Source organism: Athene noctua, chromosome 4 (genome assembly GCF_965140245.1).
Source record: "Athene noctua chromosome 4, bAthNoc1.hap1.1, whole genome shotgun sequence".
Classification (NCBI taxonomy): domain Eukaryota; kingdom Metazoa; phylum Chordata; class Aves; order Strigiformes; family Strigidae; genus Athene; species Athene noctua.
The window spans coordinates 60,435,189-60,459,829 of record NC_134040.1 but is presented as its reverse complement, the minus strand read 5'-3'; the positions used below and the strand labels follow the sequence as shown (position 1 = coordinate 60,459,829).

The following is a 24,641-nucleotide window of genomic DNA, read 5'->3' as shown; positions in this document are numbered from 1 at the left end:
GGGAGGATGCAGTGAAGGCAATGGCACCTCACTGTGCCAACATGTGAAGTGGAAATAGAGAGATGGCTGTAGCCAGCAGCCAGATGGTGGTTGAAAGATCTGTGGGTTTTCTGCAAGGGCTGGTCACACATCTGCACAGCCCCTGTGCCATGCCCTGTCCCAAAGGCTCTACCTTGAGCCCCGTCCCACTCCTCTGTGCTGAAGCCAAGGTTAGGACTTTCTTGAAATGTAGGCCAGAACTTAGTCTTAAAAAAACATTAAAATTGTTTTTCACGTACACAAGTTTTTCCAAATGCTACTTAGTGTTGAAAGAAAATACAGTCTTTTAATGCAGGCAGTTCCCGATGTCTTCTTTAATAGTCCTTTTTACAAAGGGGAGTAGGAGGCAGGTAAGCCCTGGTTTTAGGTTTATTTATCAACCATTTTTATCACAAGGTTTTGGGGTTTTTTTAAACTTAAATAATAAGTTTTAAAACCAAATCATAGCCCAAGGAACTAGGGACTGAACTCTAGCTGGTGGGAAGAGAACACAACAGGAATAGAAAGGAAGAGCATTAGTGAAAACTTCACACCCAAGCCTGTTGTACCTCCAGCACCACCAGCACCTGTTTTTCAGGTCATCAGTTCAGAGCAACGGCTGGAGATAAGCTGCACTGGCAGGCATGCCTTTCCTTGTTAGCTTTCCTTCCCCTGCTGGGAGCTCTACCTGTCACCAAGGTTTAGTTCCAGGTGGCTGTGTTGCTCCGGTATTCACAAGCCAGGAACCTTAGCCAAACCAAAAGGACTACGAATTGCATCCGTAACGCAATGCTCCATGCCCCAGTCTTTTGACAGGCCCACAGAGTCACAAATGCAATCTTAATAAGATTCTTTGTGGCCTTCAGTATCACTTCAGCAGCTCATGCATCAGCCAGACTGTATTCTGAGACTCACCGATACTGGCATTTAAAAGTCAAGCCAAAAATCAGAAGGCTTCAGGCTGACAATCAGACTACTCCCTACACCAAGCACAGCAGGAAAGCTGCATCAGTAGAAGATGTAACCACTAAGCGGGATTGCTCTCCAGGCAGCTTAGCAGGCTCAGGTCCATGAGGTGTGGCTGTAAAGGAGAACTTGCACAAAGAAAGCATGCAGTCTGTTTCACAGGAGTCCCTTTTCAGGCAAGAAAACCAAGTGAAGAGAATTCAAGTTCTAATCGTTTGTCACAGTTCAGTATGCTCTAAATATCAATTCTGAAAACATTGGTGTACCACTGACTGCTGAGTTAAATATCTAGAGTATTTATTTTTAATTTTTGAGTCAATTAAATATATATATAAAAATCAGTATTTCAAAGCTCTGGTTCAGCAAAAGACATACAGTCTTTTGTAAGCAAATATTTACAGTGCAGTTCATAGACAAAAAAGGGAGACTGAATTTCATCTTAAGTTTACTGAGGTCCTTTTGATGTTGTTATACTTGTTTAAATTAGTCAAACTACTTGCTGGGTACATGGGTTTTTTAAAAAAATTATTTTATTTTTCTAGAATCCAGTCTGATGCACTCGGCCAACACACATGTTATTCTGAAGATTCACGGGCAACAAAAGTATTTCCTAAGACTGATGCAGGGTAATAAGTTCCACCTCTCTGCTTTCACTACTGCAACTCATAGTAATATAGAACATAATTAACTGTAGCATTGTAACATATATAAAAATTTTTAAAAAGGGAGGCTGTTCTGACACTGCTCTGATCACATAGAATCATTTATTGTTGATGAAATACTTATAAAAAAACCCGAAACACCACACCACAGAAGAAAATAAAAAAATCAAAAACTTCCAAATACATCTCTCCCAATTACAGTTAGATTAAAATCCTGTGTAATGGCTTCAGATCACCTCCACTACAAATTTAAGGTATAATATTCTTTGTGTAAGATTCTAGGGCAAGATTCATTAAAGATATGTAATATGTAGGATGAATAGCTATGCTTCCCCAAACCTCCAAATCCATAACCCAAACGAATCTTTTTAACCTCCTTTTATTGCTCAACACTATTTTAAAGCAATGAAATACAATGAATCAGAAATGGCTCAGTGAAATTATCACTTACTGTTTGTTGTGCTGTCACTTTGATCTGCCGATGTAGTGGTCACATTTACTGGTGGTTGTGTTGTTTTATCTTGTATTATTTGTCGTGTAGTGTTAGGTGAAGGAGGCGTAGAGTCTAATAAGGAATAAAATGAAAATGTTTTCCTTAAATTTGTATACACACAACACACACATATTTTCCTGCTTTCAGACTAGTTTTACATTACCAGAAGAATATTTCATTTAAATTGAAGATCAACAGGGACAGGACTCCCTTCACTGTGGAGGAAGCCACTCCCTGTCCCATCAGTCGTCATGCCACTGAACACAAACCTGTGATAATGCAGTTACAAGGCCTGGCTTGGAGCTGCCTTGAGCCTGACCAGGAGGAAGTTGCTAAGCACACCTGCAAGGTTTCACCAAAGAGCTCACTATCTGTAAGGCAAATTCCCAAACCAAGAGACACTGCTGCTTAATTTCCCGAACAACCACTGGAACACCATCAACAATTAGCTCAAAGAAATTTTCACTTACTGCTTGTGATGGATTCATTTGTATCTCTGACTGCAGTTGTTGTCAGCCATATTGTTGCTTGTGAAGATCCATTTACAGCTTCTGTTACTGCAAGAAAGGCATTCACAACTTTATTGATTTATTTTATCATGCATAAATAGACATCACATATGTCTATCTATATATCTCTCACAAAGGCAGTGAAATTCTGTTTAAAGTCTGGCCCTTACAGCGGTTTCTTACCCACACATTTTTGAAGAAGATTCAAAGTGCATATGGTTGGTATCAGAGGGAAGGTTTGGCCTGTGGACAAGCCCCAGATGAGTCTTCTTCTCTGGATAGCTTTCCCAGACCCTCTTCCCCTGCACCCATATTTCTGAGGGGAAAAAAACCCACCTGACAGGCATTCCTCTGAGGTGTGCAGCAAAGCTTAGGACACTGTGGATGAGATGAATAGCTTTCTCTAGTAAGTGATATTCCCCTGGGTGAATTTGGTGCCCTTTTTAAGGTGACTTCTGGTACTTGTCTCCTCCAGAGGGGTGAGATTTGGAGGCTGAGAGGAGGCGAAAGGGCTCCCTCAGGCAGCAGGGATCACCCTCAGCTGCTGCTGGTACAGAAAGAGGGGAGCACAGATGCCCAAACATCACTAAGGCAGTAGCAATGTTTAAATCAGTGTGTGCATGGATGGCATACTGTAGGTCCTATGTGCTCCTGGCACATGCTCAAGGCAACAGACTGGTCAAACTGGTGCTGAGGAATCTGGGCTAAAAAACCCATAACTAATAATTTTAAGAGCCCAGCTTTCACTTCTGTAATCTAATACAAACAGAAAGTGCTACTGTCAGCTACAGAGACTCATTTAAATCCCTGATAACAATCTGTGTCCTACTACCTCTTCTAGCACTTTTCATGGATGGGATACATGAAAAAATACGAACAAATCATGATGTGACAGGTCATTTTCTCTCATATGACTTGAGTACTTCTAAATGCAATGTTCACACCATAACTTTTAAAATATAACTTATCCTCTCTTCCTCCACCCTCAGTTTGCTGGTGCTTCACCTAGAATAGCAGTGTTCAAAGAATGGACCTCCTTGGGAGCTTGCTTCACATCCACAAACTGCTTTAATCTCATAGTGGACTTCTGATGCTTTTTTATAGGTGTAAATAACAATACTGCTTTCCCTTCTGTGACAAAAAGCTTCAAGAGAAATTTCAGTGAAACATTTGAAGAGATTCACTGTGAGGTGTTGGGCCTGTATGAAATATCTTTGAAACAGACATTAACATCATTGTTTTTGAAACACAGGACTGCAACACAATTTGAAAAGGACTAATTCTTCTGCTGTAATAAACATAACATATGCATACTTCACCTGGCTGCATCTTATTCACCTCCATTACTAGCATTTCAAGTGTATACTTCATAATCATCTCAGTATTTTCAGCTCCAGACTCATTAGTATTGCTAGTTATCAAAAAATAGAATCCTGTGTCCAAGTTTTCTTCGCTCACATGCATCACTTGTTACATTCAGCACTTATTATATGCAACAGTCTTCAATATTCAGACCACTAAAGGAGTTGATATTTAGCTCCCATGAATGAAATACAGTCAATATTGATTTTTTATAACTACAAAGCTACACAATAAAGAGAACTGAATGTGTCAGTTGAAGTTGTAAACCACAATCACAGACTTACTATCTGAAGCAGAGAGGAAGAGAGTGCATCTTTTGAAACTGAGAACACTGGTGCCACCCCCTTACTCCCAAAGTGAATCTCAACATCAGTAGCTTCAAGAAGTTATCTGTAGCATTTTTGCAAGTGACAGCTTTGTGCACATGTATTCTCTCCTTTTAACTGAGGTCCAACATTGGCATATATTGTGTAATTCTTTACTATGAAAGTCCATGTCCCCTAATGCCTCTCTACACCCATCAAATCACCGACTTCCTGCTGCCATATCCTTTAACTGATGCTGTTTCCCAAATTATTCTCAATCTGGCCTCTTGAACTATGAGTATTAGCTAATTAGTTAATATCTGATCACACTTGAACCGCTCCTTGAGAGCATAGGAACTCACAGAATTTCAACCTTTTTCACCTGAAACAAAAATTTCAGCCTGCTCAAATTAACCCTCTCCTTACTAAGATCATTCAATCCTTTCTTCCCAAGAGAGTTTTGTCAGAGGCCCAGGGAAATACATTGATCTACGATCACCTTACATGAAATAATTCACCTAATTTCTCCCAGAAGTTGGAGAAGTTGAAAGCTAAAAAGACAATGGGAGTTTCAGAATACCTGATAACAATGAATTTGAACACTTACCAGACTTCAATGTTGATGTAGACACATTTTTACTGACGGCTGTGGTTAGAGTACCATTTTCTGAAATAAACACAGAATGAATTATATCACTTCAGCCACCTTCCAGAACTACTTAGTGCTATATATGCATTTAAGGCAGAGAGCAGCAAGAACCTTCCTGGAAAACCAACCTCAGAAGTCTATTACCAGAAGCAACCAAATCATATAGCCCTGCTAGCAATCTTTTCAAGCTGTATCCTAAATCTCTTAGCTTTGCCCTCACTGCTGTAATGCGGATCATCTGCTATGGCCTCCTCCCTCGGACTGTGGGTTTTCTGACAGATATTAGAGTCTCTAATACTAGTTTGGAAAAAAAAACTGGAGCTGTTAAAGGTGTTTTGCCAGCTCCTCCTCTCCTTGAGTACAACCACAGCCTCTCTGGGTCTTCAGGGTGGAGGATTAACTAAAATAACTGGCTGCAGGAGTAAGCACCCCTTCTCCTGCCTCGGAGGAACAAAATTCTACTACTTCCTTAACTAGTACAAGCACTTCAGGAGGGGTTTTCAGCATCACCCAGACCCCTGTGTTTGAGGGGAAGAGGAGAATTCACAGAGCATGGCTCGGGAAACACCAGGTCAAGTAATGACTGACTTTCCCCATTGCTCTCAAGGCAGTGCTCCAGCTGTTGAGAGTTTACTGCAGTAAATTATGCCAGTCTTAAAAATCCTAGGTCACGTTAGTAGGTGAATGTCTCCAATATTGCAAAACAAACCCCACAAAATAAAAATCACCACCCCAACCCCCTCCCCCCCAAACCAAAAGCAACGTAATTTCTGTATCTTCTGGCTGTGCTGAAAAGTTGTAACAGCACAACTCAACTAGAGTTTTGGCTTCAAATAAGGTTTTCAGTCTTATTGCTGAGGTGTTTGTATCCTTCTAGTAAAAGAAGTTGGGGGGTTAATGAAGGGGGTGTAAAAACTATTCTGAGTCAGAAACAGTGGCATTTCTCAAACATTTTACACCGCTATGAGACAAGGATGGGTACATTTGGGGAGGAAGAGATCAGCTCTGTGACTGAATGGGAGAGCAACATGGCACAGACTAATCCCCCAGTGCTTTCAGGTTTGGAGCGTGACATCCTGTCATGCTGCATTATCATGCTGTAATACAGACATCGCAAAACTGAGTCAGGACAGCATGTCACTATTCTTGTGTGACTCCATTCATGGTAATATCTGCTGGCATTCTCTCTTTTTTTGGCTACAGGGCAGAACAGTCAGCTTTGTTCTCTTTGCTCAGCATGCTGTGCTCTGATTAACATTTCACGAGTACCACCCGAGGCCTGCCAGAGTCACAGATCTAACCTGGAAAATAAACCCAATAATACAATTGCAGGAGCTCTGTGGGCACATATTAAGGTCTAGTCAGATGAGCCCTTACAACTCCTCTTCAAGCAGTGTAAGGTGTTATCAGCCCTCTTGGCACTTGTGCATTTCTAATGCATCTCAACTGGGATGTTGCCCCTTCCCAGTGAACCCCACTTTCTTGGATATCTTTTCTACATATGCTGACGCCTTCATAATGCTTCATCACAGCATGTGCTGGATGATTTTGATATGGGCATATCCCATATCGAGTTAAATCAGTTCCCTATGGGCCTGCTACTGCCCCAGTCCTACTCCCCAGGACATGTGAATACAGTCAGGCTAGGCACAGCCCCTTGCACCCTGCATTAAAATACTGGTTTTCTGGACATTTAGTTACCCAGTCAAAAAAACTCTTCATAATCCACACTTGAAATACTTTGAAAACAAATTTTATCCAAATAGACCAAAAAGCAATCTTGTTTTCCTAAACAACAAGCATTTTCCCATCTCTTCATTTTCATTACAAGCTGCTGACAAAGCTCCTGTAATTCCTCACGCCACAAGGCCACAGCACTAAAACAGAATGTTTTTTCAACAGTGCCTACATTTCATATGGTTTGTTATAACATCTCTCAGTAAGTACCATGTCTATAACACCAGTTAAAGGCACTAGCTGGCCAATTAGCTCATTATCTAACTCGACTTTGTGGAAAGCCCATTGCAATATAAAGCCTTTAAAGACGTTCAGTTTAATAACCATGTTGACCGGCCGAAATTTCCTCAAAACTAAAAAAAAATGAGAATTTAAGTCACAGTTTTGTTATGATTCAAAATTTGCTGATTTTATCACAGGCTAAAGATAAACTATGATAAATTTGATTACTAGAGTAGAATAAAGTAGAGTTTTATAAATTAAATGTATTCTTAAAATGGTGGATAATTAAGAATACTTTAAAATCAACTTGAAAGCAACATGCAAAAATGCCTCAAACTTATCAGGATTTGAGGGGGAACTGGTTGATTAAAACAAGTTATAGAACTGGTGGCTTATTATGCTCTTATTTGCAATGTTAAGTTGTGACTAAGGAGAATCCTATGGGGGTTAAAAGCAAGAGATCAAAAATTATTGAGAAAAGAGCTTCGGCTCATGTCAGGTTGGCTGCAGCCTCATATGATGAACAAGCAAATAGTTACAATTGCATGTTTTTCAGCAAATTTAGATGCAGTGATCTCTTTGATACAAAAGCACCTCGATGTACTCTGATGTAGGAGTAGCCAAAATCTACTGAGCAATTGCTCCCCTGCACAAACCTCTCTCATATGCCATGCTTGCTAGCAATAAACCCAGCCAAAAGAGCATAGGTGACCTGTCATGTAGCACCCTTGTGTCTGGAGAACACGTATGGAGCTAAAAGGTGCTCAGACGTGACACTGAGCTGAATAAAGGGATGGTGGTGGTGGTGGTAAGATCCAAAAAGAAAAAAAAAAATATCTAAAAGTAGATAAGATGAGAAGAAATCAGAACTGGGAGAAAGATAACAGAACAGGAAGAAGACAAGAGGAGAAGGGCAGGAAGGCCCAGAGACAGTAAGACAATGAGGGTGGCAGGGAAAAACAAGAATGAATTAAGAAGAGCTTGAAAAACATTTGACACATGTCCACAAGGCCAAAATGAAAAAAACAGTAACTGTTGGGTTGTTTGTCTTTTTTATTTTCTTTCATGTTCACAGAATTTCCCTTTATTGTCTTTTATGGCTTGGATTTAAATGGTACATTTGTTCTAAAATTAAAGCAACAGTACAATCATTTGTATATGGTCTTCAGACATGATTTCAAAATGAAATACTGAACTTTCTTTTATAAAATTCAGAAGGAGTTCCTGAAATCGTCCAGGGCTGACCAACAGCCACAATCATCCTCAAACTGCAGCTTTGGATGTAGGCTTCAGTCTCCAAGGTCTGAGCTTGGAGGTCTCATAATTTCTTCCCTCTCTCTCTCATTATTTTTACCTTTACACTGGGAAAACGAAGATAAACTGGTTTTGACCTTGTGTTAATTAGGTGCCTGTTATTGCTATAATCAAGACAGAAAAAAAGCAGAAATAACTGCATGGTATTACTTCAGTAGTTCTGTTTATACACTACAAGATACACAGGGCACTAGCAACTAAGTTTAAAACACTAAATGAAACAGCTAATACAAAAGTGGATGCCAGAAAGTCAAAACAAAAACATTTTTAAAGATTAATAGATTATTCAAAATATACACTGATTATATTTATTAAAGGAATCACTGAATTTAAATGCTCTCTGGTTTGACATCAATATCTGATTTTGAAAATAAATTATTTTAATGCCTAGAAGTAGGGTGGTTAATGGAGAACCATATAAATCATCAGGAGTCTTGAAAAAAATAACCTCTCAGGAAGGATGGCAAAAATTGCATTTGTTTAGACCAGAGATGAGAAGATTAATGGAAGACATGATAACAGTATTCAAGTAAGTGAGGGGTTGCAGCAAAGACAAAGGAATAAACCTCTCATTAAGTCCACTGAGGATGAAACTAGAGGTAATGGACAAAAGACATTTGGACTAGAAACTCTGCAGGATTTTGGTGCCTGTATTAAGCTGATGGCGTAACAGCCAGGAACTGGCATTTTAACCATTTTCCTGATGAGGATGTAAAATATTCCTGCTCAAAACTAGACCAATACCTAAAAGGCTGTAGCTGGGAGCAATTATCAAAGAGGTATCCTGAAGAAACTTGTACATTCCCTGTTTCAAGGCTATAAAGCAGACTCTAAAGGTAGCATTATTATGTTTGTTTATTGTATATTATGTTATATTATCGTTGTTTGTGTGACCCTGTGCCTTTGCCATTATACACAAGACATGGAGAAATCAAAGTTGTTTTCTTGCTTTCTGTCTTTCCACACGATCAGAAATAAATATTGATCTTTTTCCAGGAAGCAAATGACAATTATTCCAGCCCCCATGACCATGACAGAGCCTCCTGTAACAGCTGCTCCAGCAGTATCCATGATAAGACTGTACACTTCATCTGATGGTTTGTCCCTTCTGGAGAAAGTGATAGCTATCCTTGTGAGAAAAGCTGGTACTGATATTCTCAGAGTTCCTGGTAAATAGCTGTTGCCTGACAATATACACAACCTGTATACTCTTACCTTGGAGCTCTGTTTTCTATTATGTTTTCTCTTTCATATATTGCTGCTTCATCTCTTCATTCTCTTCTCTGATCTTTTCCCAGGCCCAGTGTAGTTCTTACACTTCTCTTATTTCTGTTTTCACTCCTCACCCATCTTTCTTTCCCAGTTCATGACCTTCTACCCTAAACATTGAGATAAATTTCTTTTTTCTTTTGTAATGCATTTTGTGTAAATGTTCACACATCCTCCAAAGAAAAAAAATACGGTTTGCCTAGATGAGTAGTTCAACTCCCATCAACCCGTAATTGCATAAACACAGCTCCCATATGTATAGAGCAAGACCAAGTCTTAGGCACTGCTCAGACACTATTCAAGACCTCCAAACAGAACTCAAGTGCACCTGAATGCATTCATTTAGGGATCAAACTTAAGGTTTAATTCCTGATGTAGAAACAGGACTTCTACCTGGTGAGGTTTAGCATTTAGATGCTCTTGGGCTTTCCTCCTCAGTAATGTTTTGTGGACACCCAGGTTGCACTTCCATCTGAGCCAAGGAAAGCCGAGTGCTACAAGCAATGTTTGGAAAACCCAGGCTCAGTTTCCTGAACAGCTTCAGAATAATATTCTGCCAAGATACATATAAAGATACTTTAAAGTAGCTGCCACCTATGCTTATGGCTGGTTTGTAATGATACAGTGCTGGCCAGTTCTTCAAGGATCTACCCAATTTCCTGCATGTCTGTGACATCCACACTGCAGTACTGTGCTACCATAAATAGTGTGTGAGCTTGCTGGTTTACAGCTTTCCTGGATATATCATCACAAATTAGATAAATGGCTACAACTGCAGAGTAGAGATTACTCCATCCTCCCTGGAACATCTATGTAGAACAATACAGTTTAGATGGAGCTTCTGGAACTTAATCTGCCTCATTCAGATCAGCTTGGGTATTTCTATGCATTTTGCCACACAGACACTCCTTGTTTCCCGTTTTCCAACTGATAAAAGAAGAATAATAATATGTTTTTATTTTCTAGAAGACTACAAACTGCAACACACAATGGCACCACACTCTGGCATTAAGAGTTATGCAAGAAACAGGGATATTTGCAGGTCAAATCTCAACTGCATTTGCAGTTTATATCATTTGGATTTTACAGAATAATAATAATATGGATACAAGTGGCCACGTTTTCATTTGCAACTGATCTCAGCTTTCTCAATATTTTGGTTTGTCTAGAGCATGTGTTCAGTGCAGAATCAACCCTCTGAAAATACTGCAGAAAGCTGTAATGTAGGACAGAGCAAGGAATGGGATTAATTTTAGATAACTGTTGTTATTTCAGTCCTCCCTCTGCATTTCTGCAGTTTATTTCCACTACATACAGCTTTTTTTTTTTTCCTTCTCTCCACATTCTAATTGCACAAATATGAGCTACCTAGAGAAATGCATTGCCAGGAAATCTGCAGGTTCAAGACAGGTATGTTTCTAAGAGAAGATGAGTTCATCTACAGTATTTTGATAAATCTTAAGAACACTCTTCCCTGTGGTACTTTCAATTTCATCTCAAATATTTTGTTAAGACTGAAATTGTGACATGAAACTCCTTAAAATCAAAAAACGGTGTTGAATTTTTGTCACAGGTTAGTTGCTGGTTGGCTAAAAATTTCTAACCCATCCTATGCAAATTATTTAGAAAACCAGCAAGAACTGCAAAAAAATCTTAGAGAAAGCATAGATGCTTCCAGCTCACAAAAAGTTCCATTTAGGATTTACTGTTAGAAGAGGCTTAAGTGAAATTTTAACAGTATTGTTCAAAACCATCAATTCCTTTCTTCCTGTTCAAAACCTCTAAAATCACAAATACAAAATGTATAAATTAAACATTCCAGAAATTTTTTTTAAATAAAATATTAAAAGCCTGCAGATATTTTGTTCTAAAAGAATTAATTTGATAAAAGTAATACTCCTTCTAGTACATTTAATCCTTAAGGACTCATATGTTAAATCTTTCCTCTGTAGTCATAGCAGCGAGATTTTAAGTGGGAATCAAGGTTCTGATGTAATCCAGTGAATGTCTGGAGCTGATAACAGTGTGTAGTAAAGGATGTTAAACAAAGCCATTTGCAAACCATTAATTTGAAGCAAACTCAAAAATACACACCATGTCTTCATCATATTTCTTCAGTATGCTAAAGAAATACAAGGTATGGCATGCCTCACGCATACATTCAGATGTGTTTGTGATTGTATCTGCACACAACTATTCAACGCTGTGACGGCACTTGGTGAAAGTTGCATCCCTAATGAGGGTCCCGTGATGGATTACTGCCATGGCAATGTCATCACAAGTCAGAATTGCAAAGTGTTTTCCAGCCTGGTCTCACAATGTTTTTGCACTTCTGAAAATGCTCTTAATGCAGCCTTCTGCAACATAAGCCATGTTTCTCCTCAGGATTTCCTCCATTGTGAGTACCTTACAACAGCGAGTGGAAAGACTGTGAGGACCCCGACAAAGTTACACGGGTCTTGTTTAAGGTGAATCCCTGTGAGATGTACTTGGATACTACAGGCAGTGCTAAAAAACATGAGGAGAGGGAGAAAGGCTGTGTTCTTTGCTGCCTGATGCCAACCAGCTGGAAGCCCGTGACTCCCACTGCCTAGGGAGGTGGGAAACCACCTCCCATTTGCCAAGCTGTTACCTTCCTTTCAGTCATGCTTCTCTTCAGCAGTAAACCAAAAACATACTATACAAATCCTACATGTTGAGATCTTACATTTAAGTTTAACTTTCTACTCCCCCCCTGTAGCTCCTGGTCCTGGTTTGCAGGCTGGTGTCACAGGACAGAGAAAACCTGCTATAAAAGAGTGGGAAGAAACATGAAGCATGGGGGAAGACAGCAAGGCAGGAAGGAGAAGCTCCTGGGCCCAAAGGGTTTGGCACCCTCCCTGCAGAAAGCAAAAGAACCCAGTAACAGAAGACAGAGGAAGACATTAGGGAAGGGAGACCATTGTTTTGTGGAGAAATTACTCTATAACTTTTGGAGTTACAAAGTGGGTATGTTTATTCAGCGCTGGGCGCATGGGGGATCGCTCCACCACAAGCATGTGCATCGTTTGCAGCTCCCGCCCGGCTTATATGTTACAAAATAGTGCATATTCATAAAATGCCTATACATATACATAGTCTACCCCCGCCTCCCCTCGCTTGTCATGGTAATCAGGTGTCCTCCTCTTGCGCCTGCGCGATGAGCTCTTCAAGGTCCGGGCTGGGGTCGCAACTTCCTGGGGAGGTGTTGTAAAGATGAAGTACCTCTTCTTCCTCGCTGATGAACTTTTCACCCTGTTGCTCTACGCAGCCTCAGTTGTTCTCTGGCTTTTGTCCAGATTGCCAGGCCAGTTTATGCTGGTGTTTGGGTAGTCTGTTGCTTCAAGGACTAGGGGGGACTTCTCTTTGGGCTAGGAGATAGTCACCTAGCAATGTTATCAGCACCTGGTATGTCTTTTTCGAACAGTTCCATACACCTCCCCTTGTTTTTGCGCAGGCCTTGCACCATCAATCTGAGATTGTTTAGACTCCCCGTCTCACCATAAATGCAAAGCCCTGTAGGTGGGAAAGAGAGACAGGGACAGGGCTGCTCCAGTGTGGCCTGGGAATGGGCAGCAGAAACTGGGGCCACGTGGGACTTGGGCTCTGCAGAGGAAATGCAAACTGGGTGGGTTGGATGCGCCCGACAGCAAGAGCTGAGGAGAGGAAGGAAAGGGAGGGAGCTGCTGCAATTTCTCCAGCAGAGGAAGGGGAGAAGGCAGGAAATGCAGCTTTGGTGCCAGCACTGCCCCAGTGCTCCTCCTGCTTTCCCAGGCACATGGCTAGCATGACCCAACACCAAGCACTAGCAGAGAGCTGCTGGGAATTACTAATTCCCAAAGCAAACAGCACCGTTTCCACAAATCCTGCTCAAAGCACCCAGCAAACAGATCTTGCATAGGCATCCACCACACAGAGAAATACTGAAAAAGCAGCTGCCAGAGGACCCGCCTCAGCTAACATGGCTGTGGGTTGTTGAGGGCTCCCCCTCAACAAAAGCAGTAAGAGAAGGGTTGGATGAGTGCGCTTGTGTTTTTACTGAGTATCTGAAATAACCCAGGCACAGCATGCTTTGCCTCTCTGCATATGTGGACATTGAAATCTGGGCACTTACTGGCCAGCTTCATGGTTTCTTTTATTGACTCAGAAGAAATGCAAACTCCCTATCAAGGGTTTTTAATCACAAGCTTTCTCAAGGCACTTTCTGCTCCTATTGTGAAGCTTGGTGGATATCTTTATTACTGTGTACTACAGGGGGATGAGCACATTGTTTGCACTCCATAAAATAATAAATGTGCTCAGCATGCTCATCAGCACTCCAGCCTGCCTTGGACAAAGGCTCCAAGCTCCATGCTTCTCTTTATTTAAACCTGTTAAACCTATTTAATAGGTTTTAATTAAACCCTTTAAAGCTATTTAAACCACCAGATTGTCACCTTTTGATGGTGATATATTTGTCTGTCCATGTGTAAGATAAAAGGTAGGAGTTATTAAGGGTTATTTTATAGTATGAAAAACAAACCACCACCCCCCTTGTGTTAGTCATGCTAAATCAATTTGAAAATGTCTTTAATAGGTGCAGTTTTATATAGACAGAACTTTTTACATATTGTGCATTTCTGAGTAGAACAAGAAAAAGAAAGAAAGGAGAGCCCCTTCCTCTGCAACAGAGAGGAACAGGAGCATTGGTGTAAGTCACCCCCACCCAAAGGTGGAGAGAAAACTACATCCTTCTCTGGGTAATGCTTACAGTGCTTCTTCCTTACCATGCTATTTGCAAGCCTATTTTTGTTTCCCAGGAAAGAGAGTGTTTGGGTAGGACTGATATAAAACAGCCAGAGGGGAAGCTGAGCCCAAGTCAATTGTTGCTCTCCTCTGCAACATGCTGCAGCAGTTAGTAAAATCACAGTTGTTCTGCTCAATGTTTGTGATCCAAATGCATCTCCAGCAATATGACTAATTGTATAACTCAGGAAGGGGTCACTGCAGTGCCTGCTATGATGTATTTATTTTTAGCACATCCAGGATCGGCCTAAACACCCATTTCAGCCACACCCACCCATGCCACTCTATTCCTGACAAAGCTCTGAGAGCCTCTGGAGCATCAAAAACCTGTTCCTGTCAGAAAACTTCTGTGGAAACACTGTAAATTGCTTTTATAATTAATGTAATTCCATGCTCAATTGCTCTTCATCTTCTCCACATTGCCTAGAACAAAGGTTAAATGGTACAGAATATCCCGAAGGGAAAGACCAAAATGGGCTTTGCAAGAAGTGGAGTACAATCTCACTGGAGTTATATTATATGCAAAGGTGAAAGATATACTTTGAAAATATCCGATTTCGGTAACTGGCACATACAGCTGACGAAGACTGCCTTGTCTGGGAGTATCTTGCCAAGCTGATTGAATACTCATGTTACTTTGAATTTCTACCAGTCTGATGCAGCTGCTAAGTTCAGATGCAAAACTGAAATGCTTTTCTCACGTGTTTTATGTTCCAAAGTATTCCCATTTAAAAATGAAAGTTGTTAATAGGAATATTAATACCAATACCACTTGAAGCAGAGGGTCAGCACTGAGGACCTACTCTATCAAAGAGCAGGGGAACTGCTGCAATAGCCACGCCAGCACTGAAACCCAGCTTCCTAGGGGAGCAGAAAGTGCACCATGTTGAGGATGCTCAGGCCTGTCAAAACCCCAGGTCCCAGCCAGTGCACTGGGAAGTCATGGTGAGTTGGAAGCTGATCATTTCAGGTTGGTGAACAGCTATAGACATCACATGTACTTTTGTTGGCAATTAGTGTAATTTTATTACCCATGACAACTGCAATTATTGTGAATGAGTTGTTCCATTCCTACTCAAACCCTTCTACTCTTCTTCTCCCTTGGCCATGTCTTCCATAAATGACCAATCCCCATTTGCCACCTGAAAACAGTGTTTTCTGCCAGTTCTTGGAAATGCAAGGTGAAAGCAATTAGGCAGGAAGCAAACAGTGCACTACAAGAAAGTGTCACCAAGACAGTAAGATAAATCGTGCACTAGTTCACCTAAATTCAACAGCATTAAGACTCACTAGCCACATGACTCCATTAGCATGGGAAATGGCATGCAAAGGGAAATAATAGACTCCACTGAAGCCATTTGAACTAGACAGGATAAAATGTGCAGAGAACCAAAAAACAGTCCTTGCACCAGAAGGTTTTTGCCTCTAATACCTGCGCTGTGTCCTTCTCTTGCTGTCAGTGCCACATCTTGGGGACTGGGTTATTTGTCATAGATCTCTTCCCCTTGTTACATATTGGAAATTATTCTAGCAAGTTGCTGCCAATGAAGACCAACAGTTTGGTAAATATGTTTGCTGCCTTCTGAACCGCAGAAAATATATTAACACATTACTTTTATAAGAAAAAAACCCACAACTTCCTAAAGAGAACCTAAAGCTGCTCTACTGTAATAGCCTGTCTGGGCAGCCAGCTTTTGGTGTTTGCTACAATTTCCAAGACGTATGTGTTTTGTGGAAAAGCATAGTTAAATTCCATAGGATGTCCAGAAAGCTCCATAATTCAAAGAATTCAGTAGTTTTCAGAAAGAGATTTTAACAGGTCTGTGCAGAAATGAGTAACTACAATCAAATTGCATGCTGTCCCCAATTATTTCTTTCGACATGCCACAGACTTCTGCCTTTATGACCATCTGTAGTAGTCAAGGGGAAATAAGGTTCAGACAACTTGGTAGAAGTTTCAGAGAATCTGTAATTCCTGGAGGGGAAAAAAAAAAAAAAAAAGCATGCACAGATTTTGGTTTTGGGGCTCTTTGAATGACAGTAGAAGCATTATCCATTAGCCGTGTATTCTGTCCAAAGTCTCTCCTCTCTAAGAGACATGACATGGGGAATTTTGGGGTGAAAACATTTGAATATCTCATTTCTTGCTAGAGCAATCCTAAACTTTTTTGACATTTCACCCAACAATGTTTGGTGATATTTTTACTTCGACAGCCTTTGAATGAGTTTGCAAACACTGATATTTGCATCATCTATATTTCTGTGATATACAACTCATGCTGAGATGGGGAAGGGTAATTCATCTGTCACAGAAAGATGATTTCAGACTGTCCTCACACTGGGATAGATAACACCACGCACATTAACATTTAGAAGGTTAACAACGCTGTATTTGAAATAAAAGCCTAGACTCAATGTTGAGCATGTGAAGAAGTAGGAAAACTAGTAAAAAATTAAGAAATATATGGGGCTCTGATCACTTCAAATAATTAACATGCAACAAAACATGCCTTAACAAATAAGTAAGGTATTTTACAGAGGAAAATAATGCAAATCCTTGGCCAGGAAGGTTAGTAAATCTCCAGGCACTGTTTTCTTCAGACTAACTAAAATCCAAAACTTTTGCCATTCTGATCAGCTGTTGCTTTAACAGCCAAACCTGTCAAGCCCAAATACAACATTAATCTCCTGCTAAAGATTGTGAAAGAAGAAATCTGCAGGAAGCATAAACATCTTATTAATATAATCAGGGATTTAATTGATTTAATCCTAAAGTTTTGATTACATTGACACTCCTCAAACCAAGTACCACAGTGAGAAATCACACATTAAGACAAACTGAATGTACGTTTTAGAAAGACTACGTATCTTGTAGAAATCTTCAGACGGCAAGGCTGGTGTAGTGCTCCCATCCCAGCAAAATGCGTTATTTCATTAGAGTGATAAGACAAGGCAGAAAGGTTACAGTGGATAAATATGATGCAAAACTATGTGCCACTCGCTCTGTGGTTTCAGCAACCAGAGATGCGTTGCTATCTACAACATGCAGCTAACACCTAGGAGCATGTTAGTGCCACTGGAAAAAAGAGATTAAAAGTTGTTGTAAAAATACTCTGTTGGTAAATAGGCCAGGATCTTCACCCGTACCAAAGTCAGGCAAGCACCCACTTTCCACATAAAAGCAGTAAGAAAATCCTTGCCCTACTACTAGTTTGAAACATAACCTTTGGAGTATTAGCTAGTTATTCTGGCCTGAAGGGGGTCGTTGTCTAGCCTGCCTGCAGAGAAAAAAAGAAATAAATTTGGAATTAATTTGGACCCCTCCAGACCTGCCTCTAGTACATGTGCAGGTGGCATCAGAAGGCTTTCTATCCCCTTTCTACCTCACCTGCAAGGGGACAAATCAATACCTGCTGAATTTTGTTCCCTTAGAGCCATTGTATCAGCAAGTGATCATCAGAGCACAGCTTTCTCACATGGGGAGGTAGGTTCAGAAGGCACAGCGTAGAGATAGCATCATACTAAATTGTGTCAAATCGCTTTTCCTATTGCAGGTAGGTCTGGCTGATACAGCATGCCACTGTTAGGGCATCCAAGGATCCACTTTCACAAGATGAATGCCAAGGGATAGCTCAGGTTCTGGGACAATGACAGTGGCTCTCATGGCAGGACATGGTGCGATTCAGGGTTTTGACTTTTCTGTTTAAATCTGGGACACCTATTTTTAGAGTGCTAGCTGAAACCAAATGTAAATGTTTGTCTTCTAGGGGAGACAGGTTTTTAATTCTTGACTTGTATTTGGAAATAACAGCTGCTACACACACAAATCCAACATTGTGTCTCTGTTTACAGAACTGCAAAATAAAACCATTAAAGGGTCTTTCTTCAGTTGTCTCGGCAAAAAATACAAACAAACACCCTGTCCTCCCCTTCAAGAGGAACACAAGTAATAAGGATGTCTTTCTCATGTGATTTTACTGTGGAGCCTTACTCATCTTCAGACTGTGAAGTTAGCCTGGCTACCGAAAGATACCAGTTAAAAATACTCCCTTCCCTAGATTAAGAGTTTCTTAAAGATTATTTTTAATTTGTGTTTTTGCAGATTCTTCACACAGGACTTAAATGCATAAACAATTGGAGACCAATTTCAAGGTCCTTTCCTATTTAGAAAAAAACATCAAAACCAAACCAAAACATAAGTCTCAGCAGATCTTGTATTCTAATTTATAAAAGAGTAAAGATTAGTAAGAACTCTAGGGTTTAATCCAGATAAAAGAAACAGCTAAATAAAAGAGAAAACATTCTGGTAAATTTTCAGAAGAGACAACCATTTGTTGGGCATGTTATATGACATTATATATTCCCAGGTTTGGAGATGAATGCTGCAGGCAGCTTGCCCTCCAAATTCAGTTTCCATTTACTTTGGCTGCAAATCATAATCTCCTTATCAAGCAGGTATCAAGCCATCTGCTTCTATCCTCAGTAAATGCAGCAAACTTGCATTTGGGTTTGGGGCTAGAACAGGCAGTTTTCTTCTGTCCACTAATAAATACACCTTTAAAATCCATTGTGCAAAACTGGCCCAATATGAGAAAGCTCTAATGAATGAAAGGAATGTGGTAGCAGGGGAAAAAAAAAAAAAAAATAGGAAATTAAAAAAAAAAAAGAATTGTACAGAAACAAAAACTCAGTAAAATGCTATGGTGAGCTCTAGCACTACAATTTGACTTTTGAGAAAGCTACTCTTGCAAACTGCTAGGAACAGGGGAAACACCCAAACACCACCACCACCACCCCTTTTTTTTTTTTTTCTTTTTTCACAACAGGCAAACTCTCAAGACATTAAAAGCTTGGGTTCAAGCAAGCTATCAGTGTGAAAAAGCAGCTGGTAATCTAAAGCCTATGAACATTATTCAAATTTTCAGAGATGAGACAATGATCTGACTGTGACAGTTTGTGCCTTGCGCGTCTCTCTCAGAGCACAGCAATGAATAACAACCCAGAATAAGGGGAGACCATGCTCAAAAGCTTTAACTGCTCAAAATGGTTTAGTTAGCATTTCATTTTAATTTTTTTTTTTATTTTTTTTTTTTAAGACTTGAAGGCTTGTGACCTAAGAGCACAGAAGATGGAAAAGGAAAAGGCTATTCCATCTCCTCTAGTTAATATCGATAAGAGCAGAATTTGGGCAGCAGCAAATGTATGTAATCATTACAGGAGCCCTGGTTCAGTGGAACATTTCTCAAGCTATCAGCCTGGGAGCCAGGATTAATTGGCTGTGTTGTAGTGTTGTGATGATGTCCCAGGCTCCACAGCATCCTCCTAATGGGGAAGAGGGTTGGGAAAGATGTAACTTAGGGCTGATGCAACATCTCCAAATTGCTTCAGTGGCCTTTGGACCAGGTTCTCAATGCCAAGATTTGTTCCTACCTTTCCAAAATGAAAAACACCCTTGTTTTTCTGTAGTGCCATCAATTTGGACAAGAGCACTCTTGGAGAAAGGTACTGCTAGCTGTCAACAGGGGTCACTAATCAGATGTTAATAAACCCACCCACTGTACATCTACAACGGGAGGCAGTACGTTCCAGCTCCTACATCTGAGTGCATAACCTGAATGCATCCAGACTGATGCTAAGAGGAGCGCAACCTCACTCTTTTCTCCTATCATTTCTGCAAGAAAGAAACCTGGGTGCCTGAGTGGGAAGGAAGCCGCAGTGTGCCACAAGATGTAGCTATGCCATGTAGCCATAGTCATGCTGTGTTACAAGGCCAAGGCACAGGAAGATGTAACCTCTAAGCACTTACATTATAAGTACATTCCAATTCCTCTCCCCTCATATTTTAGAAAAACTAACTTCATCTTTACACATTTTAAAAGTAACCATCCTGACACAGACTCAAGACCATTTATATTTGATTGCAGAAAGCATTTGTATTTGAGGTACACTTTGGAGCAGGTAAGAATAAAGGGCAATATGCCAGGAGGAGTGAACACCTTGAGAGGAATATAAAGGAACTCCTGCTTTAAGCATGTCATTTAGCTCTCCAAGGGTTGCGAAAAGCCTTGAGAGGAGGGACAAGTTGTCAAGAGGCTATTGGCCTCCACATCCGTACATAACTGAGCCTCTAGTAATTTGTTGACAGAGGGTAGATCCCACCAAAACATTAGTGACTTCTGAAGATGCAAGATCCCAAGATGAATTAGAAAATTACCAAGAAAGCACCAACAGCATAGAGGCTGAAGGCATGAAATGTGGAAGATCCACAGGAGATTTGGTATGTTCTTTACTAACCACAGTGGAAACACCCTTGTCCACTTCTGCATGACTTACAAAAAATAAAAAGACAAGCAACTTGTGTGTATTATGTGAAGAGGCTGCAAGCACCCATGTTACTTGTCTCAGTAAGCTTTGAAGACAAACTACCCCAAAACCTGGGAGACTGAGTATTAAAACACTGGGGGGTGATCTGACCTTCTCTAAATTTTACTGAGCATAATTTTAAAATACTGAAAGTGTTTCTGAGCTACTGGAGAAATGTGTTGCTGCTGCCTCCAGTGTTCAGAAAAGGGACACTGAGCATGAGGGAGACTGCTGTCAGCCTCCTCACAATCCATTCCTCTCTTCGAATTATAAGATACTGCTGTTGCAGCCTGGATGTCTAGGCCACTTTAGAGATCACAAACAGTGGAAAGCCAAAGACTTTGGTCCAGCCTCATATAACAGACAATAAAACTGCTTCTGCCTTAAGAGGTCGGTGCATGGGGTAGCCTGGAGGAAGCTTGACCAGATTACATACTTTTACTTTCATGAGGTAAACAGAGACATATTCCAAATTTCCTAACACGTATTCTTATTTTTCTAATGTGAATTTACCAATAGAATTTCACTACCATGTCTACCTTGCAATAAAGCATTAAAAAAAAAACCCACTTTTACAGAACCAAAATTGTTCAGAGCAAATATATCCTACATAAAATTTGCTTATTCACTGTCATAATTTCTGCCCTGTTCATATCACGCAGAGGAGGGAAAATCCTTTTTAAAGAAAGGATTGTATAAAATAGACAGAATTCCTCCCACCTTTGCATGTTGCTTTCTGATAAGCTTTATGGACTGTTGTGCTAAATATGCTCCTTTTGATCCAACTCCACTTTGCTTTTCAGAAGTTGTGAAATTAAACGTTTAACAATGACAGGAAGGCTATTTTTACTAGAAGTAGCAGACAGAGAATAAATAGTACCTCAGCACAGACTTTCAGGGCTTGTACTTACTTAACATAGTTTTAAAAACCGTTTTTCTGTGGCACAATTTTATTTTTAATCTCCTTTATTGATTTCTTTTTCCTAACAGCAGTGGGCCCAAGCAATAGCATAAACTACACCACAAAAGACATTTTTAGATTTTAACCTATAATCTGAGCAAAAGTTAACTTTTTTTAGACCAGTTAATCTAGCATTATCAATTTTTAAACTTCTGATTCATAAAATCCCTTATAGGCATTTGTGGAAGCTTTGGTTATAAGTATTCACACCAGAGGGCCAGCAAATGAAAGGACAGATAAAAAGCAGATTTGACTTCAAATGTATCTTTTTGAAAATGCGATGATAGATTCTGGCCCTTATTACAGTTCTCTCACCCTTTCAGATTTTACTAGTTAATTCCACTTTAAAAGCAGGATCTTTCAAGCTGAAAAATAATGAAAACAGAAGTTCAATGACCATATGAACACCACAAAGCTTGATTAAATCTGTGCATTTGAGAATAATTTTTAAAAGATATTCCTGTCTAACTAATATCATCCCTAGGCTTGAATCCCTCATTATTTGACACTCAATAAATGCTGTAAACCCCTAAATCTCTGGGGGCAAAACTAAGACAATTTCTGAGAGATACCCTTGGCCAAACTTACTGCTGGTATATTGCCAGGGAAATCCATCAGGATAGATTTGGTTTGCAAAGGCATTATTTGCAGAATCTGACAGACATTTCAATTCCCTCCCCTTAAAGGCCTCTCTAAAAAAGATGCTTTATTTCAAAGAAGAAAAACAGAACAGAAAACCTTTGTAAATATACCTCTGCTTTTAACTCTCAGACTGAAGAGCTTCATGACACCTAGAAAGAGAGCTGTCACAAAAATACAATGGCAGGAAAGTTTTTCACAGAACACATATAACTCAACTACCAGTTAGTACCTTCTCCTCCAACACACAGTCTTTCAATCACTGAACTGAAAAAAAAAAAAAAAAGCAGCATCCAGCTACTGACAGCTAAGATTTTGCTCACAAAACACCCCACAGATATGACAAGTCTATCCAAAAAAGCCAAAGAACTTACCTCCTACTGTGCAAACACAGAGTACAGATAGGAAAAAGAAGGCAATCCCCAGGATCTTCATGCTTGGTGGTGGTGGTGCTGTCAGCTCTCCCTTACACAGCTGGGCAGGGAGTGCTCTCTCACTCTGTTGCAGGCCTTAATTACTCCATGGAAAAAGGTGTGTAGAGACTGTGCCTAGTCACTGCCCATTCCTGCTTATTTTGGGGACTTTGATAAAGAACAGGAGGAAACACAACATACTCCCTCTGGGAGTTCAGTACGGAGGAGATTTATTGTTTCAGTCCTTACAGGAACTCCTTTTCTTTGGCAGTGAACTGTGTTTTTGTTAATACGTTATTTTGTTCTTCTTCGGCCACGAGGTCAGGATGGTTTTTGAGCAGAGGCAAATCTTTCTTTAGAATATGCTATATATCACCAACTTTCATACTGTAGCTGGGGATACTTTTAAGGGGGACATTTATGAGCAGTGAGGAGCCTGGGTAGTGGGGGATAATGGGAGCAAGAACAGAGGAGCAAAACAAGCAACAGGAGCCGTCACCTGGCTCTTCTCTGTGTTGTATAAAGTGGCCTTGATGAAAATCACAGCTGCTTCAAATTAAAGGCAGAGAGAGCCTCCCTGAGAGCTGCCATCCTGCAATTGAGAGGATGCAAGATACCACCAGCACAGGGTCAGGAAGCCACTCCAGCAAGATGCCCCTAGCAGAGAGAGGCTCTAGGGGGTTGTAGGGGGTTTTTTAAAACAAAAACTGGACTTTTTTTTTTTTTTTTCAAACTTCAAAAGTTGTAACTAACGTTGAATGTGCCTGCTGCATTAGTAACAGAAAGGTTTCTTTGTTTTTCTGTATAGATACCTGCTGTGTCATGGGATAGGAATACAGTCCCCAGAGTGAGCTTCTTACCTGGGCTGTCTAGTAAGCCAGTACAGAGTAATTCTGTTCTCCTTAGGACTTATTGGTCTGGGAAACTTGGGTATCTGACCTTCTCACAGCCATTTCTCTGACTTCTGTGGAAGAAACCCAAGCAGAGGTCTAGAATTAAAGGCTGTCAAAGCATGATCTTGTAATACTCATATACTCTGTGCCTTAACAATTCAAGGCAGCTGATGGCAATTAATCACAAAACTTCAACCACTATGAGAATGTTGTGCAGTATGTTTGCTCATCTCCCTCTCTGTCAATCCTGAGGAAAATTTGGTGGAAAAATTGACCTCGCATTCAGCCTGACTTATTAAATAGTCAACCTTACTTATTGCAGTAATTAAGACTTTTTCTTCATGACTGTTTCTTGCTATAAGAGAAAGTTTTGGAACGGCTTCCCATGCAGGAACTCCCAGGAGCTAAGCCACAGTGCTTCCAACAACAGTACTGTTTTATTCATGGGATTAGGAAACTGGTAGCAGCTCAGCATTGTGTGTGGAATAACTTTTGTTTAGTTAAAATTATCTTTCTACGTCTTGAGGCTATGCACATCCTCTGCCTATTGCAGGTGACAGAAGCTGGTGCTCGATAGAAATCTGATGGTAGACCATTTCTGGCACTTCATTTGGACAAATTTAGGTATCTGTATCCATAAGAGATGCAAACATGTAAGTTCCCCTTAGCAAGACTATGTTTTCACCATCACTGGAAAGGATCACACAGTAATACAAATTTGACTCAGAGTAGAGGTGGGCCACACAATGACACTTTTGTCAAGTTGATCGAAGCATATGGTGGGGAGTTAGTGCCAGTGCTCTGTTTTTATGCTAGCTTTGTGCCGACGTAGGACCTAAAGTTAGAATGGGCTAGAAATGCAGTAACTGCTACAGCAGAAAGCCTTCAAGTAAAAAGAGAAATCTGAATGCAGAAAGTGAATTCATCCCAGGTTAGTGATGTTTCTGTTATGATAACAGGGACTCTAACCTTTTATTTACTGCATTTCCAAACCACCACCTGAAGTGTTAATTCTGAAGAATGATACAGAAAGGAATATTATTTATTGACTGAAATGAAACCT

The 24,641-nt window shown here is 40.2% G+C and overlaps 1 protein-coding gene across 1 annotated transcript in view; it reads right to left on the bottom strand.

The window, feature by feature from the left end:
* EMCN (endomucin) overlaps window positions 1–22,796 on the bottom strand; it is a 57,206-nt gene extending 34,410 nt beyond the window's left edge. The window contains exons 1-4 of the mRNA XM_074903998.1: window positions 22,647–22,796; window positions 4,923–4,982; window positions 2,610–2,696; window positions 2,098–2,211 (exon numbers count right to left, since the gene is read on the bottom strand). Coding sequence (XP_074760099.1) covers window positions 2,098–2,211; window positions 2,610–2,696; window positions 4,923–4,982; window positions 22,647–22,707 — 322 coding nt within the window. The 5' untranslated portion in view covers window positions 22,708–22,796. The remainder of the gene's footprint in view (window positions 1–2,097; window positions 2,212–2,609; window positions 2,697–4,922; window positions 4,983–22,646) is intronic.
* Window positions 22,797–24,641: the final 1,845 nt, after the last annotated feature.